We start from the raw sequence: 13,644 nt of genomic DNA, 5'->3' as shown, positions 1-13,644 counted from the left end.
GACAAGCCGATCTTAGCAACATATTTATCTCGTTCTTTTCAACGGTTTTCGCCTATTTGAAAAATAGGATAAGTATATGCGGATAATTTAGACTCCTATGTTTGTTATTGTGCTGAGGGTGATACTATGCGTTCAGGCGCAATGTCCTCATAGTATTGTAAATACGGGTCTTATTTGTAAGATAAGTAGTGTCAGAGGCGGCCTTTGGGAGGGAATTGAGCAGCCGCCCGGGGCCTCGCGCGCTTACAGAGGCCTCGCGCGGTGCCTCGCAGGACCTTTACGTTCTTACCGACGAAACTGTTAAAACAGGGGAACGTGTTTTTACTCTGCCGGGGCCTCTGTAAGCGCGTTTAGAGCCGCCACTAAGTAGTGTGATGATGTTAATTAAGATTATTGTTTGTTCACAGGGATTGTCGCGTGGTGAGAGACCCGCAGACTTTGAAATCGAAAGGCTACGGATTCGTCTCCTTCCTGAAGAAATCTGTAAGTAATACTTTCTTTTATTTCATCGCTAAGGTAGCTAGTGAAAGGTAGGTTAGCTAGGATAGAGCTCATGTCCTCACCGGTGAGGATCGCAACGCGTTACTCCCTTTATTTTATTTTTTTTTTAGCGAAAGCCATAGCACGGAACACAATCATTATAAACAATACTAAAGCACTAAATTACATTAAGAATTTTTTATTATTAAGATTATATACATTTTTTATTTCTTCTTTCCAGCCCGAGCTGGCTTCTTGGTATACTTCATAATCTTTCATTTATTATATGTCCAATATAAATTGTCTTTAGTTATATAAGCGACTTTATCTAAATAATAATTAAATCTCATGTACTTTTACTTATCATAAGTGCTATGTTCGCTTCCGTGATGAATAAAGCATTTTATTTTTATTTCTACACCTTTAGATCAACTTATTTCTGTCTTAAAGGCAAAGGAGTGGTTAAGTATTAACTCGAAAACATATTTAGTTTGCATACAAACATAAAAACACGGATATTTCAAATGGACACGCCAAAGTGACCCTTCTTCTTCTGAGGGTAAGTGGAATAGAGTCAATAGAATGTCGACTGACGAGACATGATTACCCTTCAGTCGACACAATTATGCCGGCCCGTAGGAACTAGATTATTCTATATCGTGATTTGCACGTTTTTGCACATATTTTCTTTAAATACGTTATTTGTGTTAATATCTAAGGATGCTGTGACATCTTGTCACACGGACATTTCAAATAAGTCAATGATTTACCAATTGATACTTTTGGAGCACTAAATTGCTCCAGATATATCTAAACTAACATCGATATATATGTAGGTACTACGTATTATATTTGGCGTTCCGAACGTTCACTGTGTTCAACTGAATTGAACTGTAATCCATTCAAACTGACTTTAGTATAGTCAATATTAGCTTATCGATGTGTATGGAGTGACGCTCATGATATAAGAACTCGAGTCTAAATGTAAACCTGGATTTGATTAAAAAATATTAGTCAAATAAGTAAAATTATTTGTTGTTCTGAATAAATATGTTATAACAGTGACGTTTTGGTTGCCATTAATTTCAGATTTTGAACAAATAGTTTATATGACATTCGTGACTATAGAATATACGTCAATAATAAATATAATGTTTAATGTCTTAGTAAGATTACTTCTTTATAACAGAATATAATACGTACACAAACCTTGAAGAAATCGCGTAATATGCGTGGGATGGTCGACATTTGCATTATAATCAATGTATTTAATATAAATACGTATTGCACGCTTTCCCATAAAAATATAAATGTGTACAAATAAATTATTGTGGTTAGGGTTATAAAACGCTTTGTCTTATTTCCGACTCCTTAGCCCATAACATGTTAAAACACGATGTTTTCGGAACAACTGATTATTATATTGAATACTCTATTCAGTTTTCAATCATTTTTACAATAAAACACACATCACGCATTTATCACAAGGGCACCCACTTTACGCCAAGTGTGTTCCGTCCCATGATGTGATAGGGGGCGAGCCTATCGCCATATCGGGCACAAATTCCAGACTCCGGGCTGATACTGAGCAGAAAAACCCAAATATCACTTTGTCCGACCCGGAATTCGAACCCAGGACCTCATAGCGTTGGTTACCGCGCATGTAGTACAGCACCGAGGTAGTCATTATTTTACAGAGTTTCTGTATATCAGCCCTATATTATATAATGTCCCACTGTTTCACGGGCCTCCTCTACTATCGAGGTTAGGTCTTAGTCCACCACGCTGTAGTGCGGGTAGACTTCACAATCCCACAAAATTCCTATAGAGAACTTCTCAGGTATGCAGGTTTCCTCACGATGTTTTCCTTTACCAAAAGCAAGCGACAATTCACAAATACACACATATTTTTTAGAAAAGTCAGAGGTGTGTTTGTGTTTTGAACCTGCGGACATTCGTCTCGGCAGTCCGTTCCACAACCAACTAGGCTATCGCTGCTTATGAGAGTTTCTTTAAATCAAAAAATATAACTCCCGTTTACAGTATACATTAAAATAAAATGCTTTTTCATCGCGTAGGCAAACATAGTTACACTTATGATAAATCAAGGTAAATGATAATATCTAATTATTATCCAAATTAAGTTGCTTATATAGTTACAGACATTTAATATAGGATATAAAAAAGCTGAAAGAGTAGAAAGTAAACAAAGAAGCCAGCTCGGGCTGGCAGGAAAGAAGGAATAAAAATGATGTATATAATCTTTATAACAAAAGGAGGAACGCGTCGCGATCCTCACCGGTGAGGACGATAAAAGCCCTCTAACTAACCTACCTTTCACTACTACCTAAGCGATGACTACCCGAAGAAGAAAGGCAGAAAGGAACTCTGGGCTTTTTTTATATAAACAACAAACATTAAACAACTTTCATCTACCTAAAATATACCATTCCCATCACCACCATACATTTATAATGATTATTTGACAACAAACCCTTAGTAAACAAGTCAACAGGCATATGCCCAGTTCCAACAGGCCGGCAAAATTGTGTCGACTGTCGAAGGGTAATCATCTCTCGTCAGTCGACATTCTATTTGACTCCACTTACTATCAGGTGCACTGGGCTCAATATCCCGTGCAAGTATGAAACATCTATACAATTATTTTGCAGGAGGCGGAATCGGCTATCACGTCGATGAACGGGCAGTGGCTTGGCTCCAGGTCGATCCGCACCAACTGGGCAACCAGGAAACCGCCAGCGCCCAAGAACGAGCGTAAGTCGTAACACCTGGAATCCTTTTTCTTCTTCAGCCTTTAGAAGTCCACTATTATACACAATTCGACACCTAGAATCTTCTTTTCTTCAGCTTTGGAAGTCCACTGCTGTATACAAGCCTCGGCTAAAGATTTCCAGGCTAATCTATTAGAAGATCAAGTGCTGAATATAGGCCTGTTAAAATTCATCAGATTCTTATGACCATTACGAAATTGTTGAAGACGTCCAAAACTCCGCTTGCCAATCGACGGTTCCTACGTAGTATCGAATCTGCAAAATTGCATTTTCCAGATTCAATACTTTGCATAGGGATTGTCAATATTTACGTAGGGACCGTCGCAATATTATTTTTCCACGGAGAAGAAATTACCGCCAGATTTGAGCTAAATACATACTTAGCTTTAATTAAAATACAAATTACAAATTATTGTGGCGGTACAATTAGTATATATACCGCCATCTCATCAACATCAATGGAACTACGAGTAGACCTATGTGGTATTGACACAACTGTAATGATTTATCGCATAGCAATCACGCAAGATGGCGATAAACGATCCTGGATTGCGATTGCACAATTTGCGCGACGCAGTATATACTACCTCCGAATAGGAACCGCGACCGGTCACAACATCTGCCTGACTGGGAATCTTCCCCTTCCATAGAGGAACGCAACCATTTGTTCCTCTACAGTGGCGTCTTCCTTTACGCCGTTAAAATACTATCAGCATGTATTTAAAATACAAAATAATTTTAAGTCGTGTCATCATCATCATCAATCGAAGGATGTCCACTGCTGATCACCTCTCCCAAAGATTTAGTTCGACCTATTGTAAGCCCGCATCCAGCGACCTCCTGCTACTTTTATGAGGTCATCTGTCTTCGTGGGTGGACGTCTGCTGCGCTTGCCAGTTCGTGGTCTCCATTCCAGAACCTTCTTGCCCCATCGGCCATCAGTTCTGCGAGCTATGTGCCCTGTTAAGTCGTATGAAATATTAAATACAAAATACAGTACTTAAAGCGGCGATAGCCTAGTTGGGTGTGGAACGGACTGCCAAGACGAATGTCTGCAGGTTCAAATCCCAAACACACCTCTGACTATTCTAAAAAATCATGCTTTAACGGTGAAGGAAAACATCATGTGGAAAACCTGCACATCTGAGAAGTTCTCTATAGGAATTTCGAAGGTGTGTGGAGTCTACCAATCCGCACTACAGCGTGGTGGACTAAGGCCTATTCCCTCTCAGTAGTAGAAGAGGCCCGTGCTCAGCAGTGGGCAAGTATATAATACATGGCTGATATTATTATTATACAGTGTTTAAATTTTTTATTTAAAATATTACAATACAATCAGGTGTTAGGTAATGTAAAATAATAGAACTAATTCAACCCTATTAATCAGGTATAAGCTGCGATAGCCTAGTTGGTTGTGGAACGGACTGCCGAGACGAATGTCCGCAGGTTCACAACCCAAACACACCTCTGACTTATCTAAAGTTATGTGTATTTGTGAATTATCGCTTGCTTTAACGGTGAAGGAAAACATCGTGAGGAAATCTGCATTCCTCAGAAGTTCTCTAGGATTTGAGGGTATGAGAAGTCCACCAATCCGCACTACAGCGTGGTGGACTAAGGCCTAATCTCTCAGTAGTAGAGGAGGCCCGTGCAGCAATGGGACAGTATATGGACTTCGCCACTGCAACACAACTCCACTGATAGTAAGACGTCCAAATAATCTACTGACGAGAGATCCTTCATTCGAAACAATACCTCTTTGATCAATAATAACCTTTTAAATTGCAAAGTTTGCATTTCTAATTGTATAGAAATGTTAACAAATTCATTACACGGCATAAATTATTAATTACTGGTTGCCTTTGACGCTTTCAGAGATCAAAGGGAGTTGGAATCACAAAGAGCAGATACAACCAGCTCTGTTTTATTTTCGTTTCATTTGCGCCTGTCCAGAGAACTGTCAAAATTGTTTACGTAAATACTGTTTGAATTTGAATTTGGAATGGAATGTCCGCGAGGTGTTCGTTGGCTTTGTAGGGATGTAAATATATACTGTAAATTGAACTCTATGAGTAATAAGGAACGTTTATATTTAAAATTATAATATAAAGCGAAATTTCAGCGTATTGCAATATTAAGTTTTTCTTTGCTTGGAATGATGACGCGAGCTTGCCGTTCGCCTGATGGTAAGCGATACGATCCATAAACAGTAGAAACACCAACACCTTGAATTACAAAGTGTTTGGTATTCCACTGCGCTCGTCATCCTGAGACATGAAAAGTTAAGTCTTATTACGTCCAGAGGCCTTATTCTCTATCCCGCACGTTAATTTTAGTGCGTAACAAGCACGTAACACAACGCATCATGTTTAGGACTATAGAAATTTGGCTTACAGAATACCATTCCACGCACATTTCTCGAAGATAACATGACACGGCCGCGTTACGCGTTTACACTATCATACAGAATAAGGGACGTGTACTTGCGAGTATCGTGATTTCTTATGCTTACGCGAGTTAGACATCGAAAAATGGTTTTCGGATTTTATCGCGGTTTTTAAATTATAATTTTCTCCCAATGTTTCGAAGACTACACCCTTGGTAACAAGGAGGACTGAGGTCGTCATCCGAAAAGTCAAAGTAAAAAATCTACCAACATTTTATAATTATTGTACAAATTATATTAAAATCTGTCAAACAATTCTCTTTTTTACCTGTCTACGTTTGTTTATGGCAGAACCGGTTTATACAAATACACCGAATTTTTGGGTGAGTGATGTAGGCGCTCGCAACCCTTGGAAATTAAGCGACCTGGGTGCAGGCGCGGATCTATGGGGGTCAAGCCGATGCCCATGTTCCGGGCGACGATTTCAGAGGGCAAATCCAAACTTGGCAAACTTATACACAACTCATAATTAACGCAACTTTGATTACTGAGACATCCAGAACATTACACACATTTATTACCCGCGCGGCGCGAAATGATGATGATGACAAAGTTAAAAATATAGTTGGTCGGGGCCTGCATTATCCAGATTTTACCCTCCAATAAATTGAAGATCCGGGACTGCCTGAGGGCAACCCACTTACTAGTTATGAACCTCGGCTCAGGACCGTCAGTGGGAGAGGATGAAACATCAACGATTATGAAAAAATCTCGTATATGATTATCGTTTAGGCCGATCTAATCTTGCCTGTCAATGCGAACGAGAATTTGCCTTGCAATTACGTTTATAGAGACCGGGCAATTTATTTTCAAAAAATTACGTGTACGACGAGAAAATTGCTCCGTCAATGGCATAGAGCATTAAATCCACATATTTTAATCTTGTTTTTCCTCATCGGCTCAATCGGCTTCGCCCGCTTGAATAAGGTTTCCGGGATGTAAGTCCCGCTATATTTCCCGGGATAAAAAGTAGCATATAACCTCACCAGGATCTTAAACTATCTCCATACCAAATTTCATAAAAATCCCTTCAGTAGATTTTGAGAAAATCGATAACATACAGATAGACGGAAAAAGGGGAGTTTATTCTATAATATTATAGTTCGGCGACCTGATCAGGGTCGTCGGAGTCCGATGAGGCCGGCCCAGAACCGGTCCCTCATTAGGGGAGGCCTATGTCCAGTAGTAAACGATTCCCGGCTGAAATGATATATAGTTTCATAATGAATAACATGCGTTGGTTCAAATACTGCAGTATACCGCTTGGTAGTAACAACTCAGTAGATATACCAGTAATTTCCGATGTACACTCGTAGTTTCCGCGTTTCGGCGCGTTGCGCTAAACACTCCGTTTTACATTAATATGCGATGAGTATTGGGAAATGGGTCAGGAAAAATACGTATTAAGTAATACGATTACTGAAATGTCTCATATGTGAGTTCGGCTGGGTAGGTACCACTGCAACGTGTTATTGCCGTCAAGCAATATGTAATCACTGTTGTAGGTTTGAAGAACATTATAATAATATAATAATATTAGCCCTGTATTGTATACTTGCCCACTGCTGAGCACGGGCCTCCTCTACTACTGAGAGGAATTAGGCCTTAGTCCACCACGCTGTAGTGCGGATTGATAGACTCCACACACCTTCGAAATTCCTATAAAGAACCTCTCAGATGTGCAGGTTTCCTCACGATGTTTTCCTTCACCGTTAAAGCAGGATTTTTTAGAATAGTCAGAGGTGTGTGCCCTTGGGATTTGAACCTGCGGACATTCGTCTTGGCAGTCCGTTCCACACCCAACTAGGCTATCGCCACTAACAAGAAACATTACACACGCTATTGAAAAACATTGTAGCCTGTTAACTACTGGACAATGGACATAATAATTAACATCTCATGTCTCAAGATGGCAAGGACAGAATACCAAACAATACTTTGTAATTAAAGTTGGTGTTTCTATTGTTTATGGATCGTATCGCTTACCATCAGGCGAAAGGCAAGCTGATCGTCATTCAAGAAGCAAAAAAAACGTGTTACACACTCTGCCTAGCACTGAAAAGGAAACCCGTGATGCTACGTTTATTTTTCTTTTTATATCTTGTATTTACTTGCCACGTGTCGACGAAGTACCTTAAAATTAAAAAAAATAGGTCGATCTACCTGCTTAACTATTATAATCTGTATTGTATGCATTGTAAAAAGTATAATGCGACAAAAATATTGAAAACGTTTTCTGTTTATTTATTTACTTGTATCCTACTTATATTATAAATGCGAAAGTTTGTGAGGATGGGTGTATGTATGTTTGTTCCTCTTTCACGAAATAACTACTGAACGGATATTGTTGAAACTTTACAGTAATATTGGTCATACATCAGAATAACACATAGGCTACAATTTATAATGATTTTATGGAATTTCGTCATAATATAAAGATACATATCGAGTGAGTCGAAAAATAATTGCTATCATGGCGTACGCTGCCTAAACCGTTGGAGTTAGACAAAAATTATGTACCGTAGGATTGTTTGTCTTAAATAGTTCTAAATAAAAGTCCGCGACAGCATATACCTTTGATGTGAAAGCCACTATGACCAAAATAGTGATTTTCTCAAAATCTACTGAACGAATTTTTATGAAGTTTCGTAGAGAGATAGTAGACCCTAGGAAGATTATGGGCTATTTTTGTATCCCGGGAAAATATATAGCGGGAGGTTGATTCTGAAAAACTTCTTTACGTGGGCGAAGCCGCGAGCAAAAGCTTATATGGTATATATCTGGAAATCTTTCGGGGATGTTCATTGTGGATATCCTGGGGCTGATGATGATGATATGCTATACTCCGTGATTTCATAGTCGTTTTAAAACATGTGGTTACATAAAACAATTTGTAGAAAAGAAATAGTGAATTAATTGAGTTCAAGAGAAGTCGAGTTTGATAATGTATTACCACTAGTTCATTTATTCGTAAACATTTTTAATGTTTGGTATTTTTCAAAATCTGTTTTTGATACAAAACTTAAAGTATTCGGTTCCAAAACGACTATAAAATCATGTCACCATAAACCAACTAATAGTATTAAAAATCCCGACGTTTCCAGTGAACTCCAAACCGCTCACATTCGATGAGGTGTACAACCAGAGCTCGCCGACCAACTGCACGGTGTACTGCGGAGGTCTCACCACCGGCCTCACTGAAGAGCTGATGCAGAAGACGTTCCAGCCGTTCGGCACCATCCAGGAGATACGGGTGTTCAAAGATAAGGGATATGCTTTTATCAGGTAAGAAAGAAAACGAGGTTTATTGTACTGTTGAGTCTCATATGAGACTTTTCCGCCCTCACACCCACCACTACAACTCCTGTGAGCCAGGATCAGCAGTGAAATTGTATGACACCGAGCAGTGAAGATCGCCGAGTCTCAGGGAAAACTAATATGTCATTATCCCGCAACGAAATTAATCAAATAGGGAGGAGTTGGAAATATTAATTGTCCACTTCCCTTCATAACAATACGGGTGACAAAATCATGATCTGAGGAGGCGTTTTAACCTCAAAAATAGGGACGTTTACTACTAGATAAGCTAGTTATAAGGCACCACGGATGAATTTGAAAGATTGTATTGTGTCTCATATGTGAGAGCCTGGGTAGGTACCACCGTAATGTCTATTTCTGCCAAGTAGGTACTGTTGTGGGTTTGAAGGACATTGTAGCCAGTGTAACTACTGGACATAATAATTAACATCTCATGTCTCAGACGAGCGCAGTGGAATACCAAATACTTTGTAATTAAAGGAGGTGTTTCTACTGTTTATGGATCGTATCGCATATCAGGCGATTGGCAAGCTCGTCTCGTCTATCAAAGCAATAAAAAAATTGTCCCATTTGATAAATGCAATATATAATACAAGTACAGCGCTACACGTCTGCGATGGGACAATTATAAGTACAGATTTATTTGTCCGTCCACGGGTTATATACAGGGTCATTTTGACATCGCGTTACTAAATGAAACCACATACTTATCTACTCGGAAATAACACTGCAATAAGTTACTTGAGCCGTAGATGTAAAATTAAAAAGAGTAAGTTTCGAACACAATAGATATTAATAAAAAGTAATTTTTAATTTTACGCACTAATGCCACTACTACTACTCTAAGACAATTCGTCGCAGCGACATCACACTTTCAGATAGAAATGCATTCGAACACGGATATTCGTAATACAAAACAAACAAAAAATCAGAAAAGCAAAAATGAGATTTTTGGTAATTATTCATTATTCATAGACGATTTAAACACAGTATTAGCAGACATAACGAGTATAGTTTCATTTATTAACCGCCAAAATGACCCTTGTATATTGATGTATAGTCTATAGACGAACGTCCATATAAACTATTTGTTCAAAATCTGAACTGAAATGGCGACCAAAACGTCACTATTATAACCTATTTACTCACAACAACAAATAATTTTACTTATTTGACTAATATTTTTTATTCACATCCAAGTTTAAATTAAGATTCGAGTTTCTTATATCATGCGCGCCACTCCGTACACGACCACAAGCTGTCAATATTGACCATACTAGTCAGTTTGACTGGATTGTAGTTCAATTCAATTGAACACAGATATTCGGAACGCAAAATCTAGTACATAGTACATATATCGACCTTATGTTATATTTAATCCCACAGATTTTCAACAAAGGAGAGCGCTACCCACGCCATCGTTGCAGTCCATAACACCGACGTGAACGGACAGCCCGTCAAATGCTCCTGGGGTAAAGAGTCAGGAGATCCCAACAACGCCCCAGGCTCGGGGACGGGTGAGAGACCTTAGCAATACCCGACACAGAGTAATGATTATGTTTACTACGCGAATGTTAGATATTAAAATAAAACTAATTTGCGGATTTGATCGCGGTTTTTACATCATTATTTTCTCCTGACCTTTCGAAGATTAGACAAACCACAAATTCTTGCCAAAGAACACCGATTCCTATCTAGAATGATTCGCGAGACTATTAAAATTAAAAATCATCCTAATTTCAATGGAGGAGATTGTTGGAAGCTTGCATAAGTCTGAGATCTAGTTCTACATTTAATTCAATCGGAACCCAAAAGACCGGACAGACTTCAAGACACTGTGAGCTCATTCTGCGTAGATCGGACCGTCAACAGTAAAATAAAAAAAAATATTACAGACATGGCTCCGGCCTTTAAATTGTAATAAAGAAGACGTATAAAAGAAAAGACAGACTAGGGTGTATGGCTGAGAATCTTTGCCTTTTCCTTAAGGAGTAAATAAACAAAAAAATATATAAAAACATATATAATTGTAAAATGTAGGTAGATATTGTAACTTCTTTTCGGATAACCAACACCTCAGTCCGCCACGTGACCACTACGTATGTTATCGATTTTCTCAAAATCTACTGAACGGATTTTTATGAAATTCGGTATGGAGATGGTTTAAGACCCTGGGAAGGTTATAGGCTACTTTCTATCCGGGAAAATATATAGCGGGACTTTTATCCCGGAAAACTCCTACACGCGCGCGAAGCCGCAAGCAAAAGCTATAATTTAATATGAGAATTTAAATTTATACCATCACTATTTCATCAACGCTTCAATAATTAAATACATTCAATTAGTACGAATCAACAAAATTAATTCAATTAATTATTAACATCATTAATTTAACAGATCCATTCGTACAATTAATTATTCCGTTTGATATGAAGTTATGAATGGTAAAACATAATTATGTATGGATAATGGAATGTATAATGAAGGTTTTTGTGCTTGGGTAGCGCAGAACTGTCACATAAGATCGACTGTTTAAAACATTGTAGCCAGTGTAGCTACTGGACATAAGACTTAACATCTCATGTCTCAGACGAGCGCAGTGGAATACCGAACAATACTTTGTAATTCAATGTGTTGGATGTTTCTACTGTTTATGGATCGAAACACTTGCCATTAAGCGAACGGTAAACTCGTCTTCAATGCCAACATTTGCGTAAACATAAGAAATCATTATCTTTTATGAGTTCCCTAAAAATCTGATTTTTAGATTGTATGACTTCGATATTATGCTATATTCAATAGCTAATGTTTTGTCTCACCAAAACTATCTCATCGTGATAAAACACTAAACAATACTTTTCTTTTAGCTCGGAGGCACCGCGTACAGTCCATTCGGTGCCGCGTACACCGCTGGTGGGGTACCCCCCACTTCCTATTGGTACAACACCTACCCGCAGCAGATCGGCGGGTTCCTGCAAGGCGTGCAGGGCGTCCAGGGGTACACGTACGCTGGACAGTTCGCGGGGTATCAACAGCAATATATGGGGTGAGTACTTACCCCCTTAATCATAGACGTTATTTATCTAAAGACAGAGCATTGCTGTGATAACAAGTCTGTTTCTCAGTTCTGACGGCATGGCAGCCTTCGTAGTGCGTAGACATAGGGCCGTTGTGATTGGCTAATATTGAGATACAACTTAAATCTAGTTGGTTGTCAGATAAACAAAGCTGAGAAACAGACTTGTTATCCCAGCAATGCTACGTCCTTTAATAAATAACGTCTACGAATAAGGGGGTTAACCTTTGTTTAAATGAGCCTTTAGTTTAGACGTGAGAATTAATTTACTGAAGAAATGCAAAATTTTGTAAAAGAAATGTAATCTTTTTACCTACATTTAACCCAAAAATTCTAATTCTTTCTTTTACCTATAGCATGGGCGGCGTCCAGATCCCATGGGCCTTGAGCGGCGGCGTTGGCGGAGTGGGGGGTGTAGGGGGTCGCTGCTATGTCCCAACCACCTCAAGGTGCTGCACTATCCTGTGCAGCATTTTCAGGTGCAACCTGTACGTATGCTTTTCTTTTCGGGAGATTCATTCATAATACCGGCAAAAAACTACGCTATGTGCTAACTGTAAGAGGCAATGATGTCGTCAACATTCTGAAAATCTATATATATAAAAATTAATCCCTATTTCCCACACGCCATCACGCGTGGACGGCTGGACCGATTTCACTATTTCATTTGTGTTGTGTTTGTTATTGTCAGGAGAAGGTTCTTATGAAAGAAAAATTTTTAAAAAATGCGCGGAATATTAGAAAATATACGAAAATATAACGACGATATTAATTTTATATAACTGTCAGTGGTTTGAAATAACTGTCAGCGATCGACAGAATGCGCGCGTGCATACATAGTTAAGACGGGACAACGTCTGTCGGGTCAACTAGTGTTACATAAACTATTTATCATTTCCCAGATCGGGGAGGACGAGTGGCTCGCTCCGAGTCTCCTAGTGTGAGGCCAGAGGCCCGCCCCTGAGCCCGCCTGCAGCTGCGCGCACAAAGAATGGATATAACTCTAAAAATTCCACCAAATTCTATTTCCAAACGTTCCGCCAACGGCCATAACTTACGTGAAACGGAACGAGATTACTTTTTAATCTGTCACCGTTCTGTTTCCCGCCAAAACTAACTGTCAAACAAAACGCGGGAAACGGAACGCATCTCCTTTGTTTTGGTGGTATGCACTTTATTTTCGCGGTACGTGAGCGGTTTATTGTTTAGCCCCCTTCAATGTGAGTCACTCGGTTCAGCTTATGACGGAAGCGACTTAATTGTAATTTTAGGTTAAGTAGAATAGTTTAATGTTAAGAAATTATCAAACACGCGGGCCAATCGAGTTTATCTCGCGGAATATGCCACGTCAGCACAAGATTAGCGTAAGTTAGCGGAAAAATAGATTTTTGGAGAAATGTTACGTAGAATTAGAAAGGTCACATCTTTGAGTGAGATATATGTGAAAATTAAAACCGCCACGAGAGAGTCGGTAATTTCTTAGTTTTTTCAGACAACGCAATGCCAAAATCCAGAGTCGTAAATTAAAAAAA

The 13,644-nt window shown here is 38.9% G+C and overlaps 1 protein-coding gene across 1 annotated transcript; it reads left to right on the top strand.

Moving 5' to 3' along the window:
• The first annotated feature begins 390 nt into the window (after nt 1–390).
• Nucleotides 391–13,056, top strand: LOC119191972 (nucleolysin TIA-1-like). The gene is given in 9 exon segments (XM_037445822.1): nt 391–483; nt 3,153–3,255; nt 8,823–9,003; nt 10,423–10,550; nt 11,902–12,082; nt 12,469–12,534; nt 12,536–12,560; nt 12,562–12,600; nt 13,015–13,056. Coding segments are annotated over 8 exon segments (741 nt in total). The 5' UTR covers nt 391–483; nt 3,153–3,176.
• Nucleotides 13,057–13,644: the final 588 nt, after the last annotated feature.

This window comes from Manduca sexta, unplaced genomic scaffold (assembly GCF_014839805.1).
Source record: "Manduca sexta isolate Smith_Timp_Sample1 unplaced genomic scaffold, JHU_Msex_v1.0 HiC_scaffold_217, whole genome shotgun sequence".
NCBI classification, from domain to species: domain Eukaryota; kingdom Metazoa; phylum Arthropoda; class Insecta; order Lepidoptera; family Sphingidae; genus Manduca; species Manduca sexta.
This window is presented reverse-complemented; position numbering and strand designations above follow the sequence as displayed.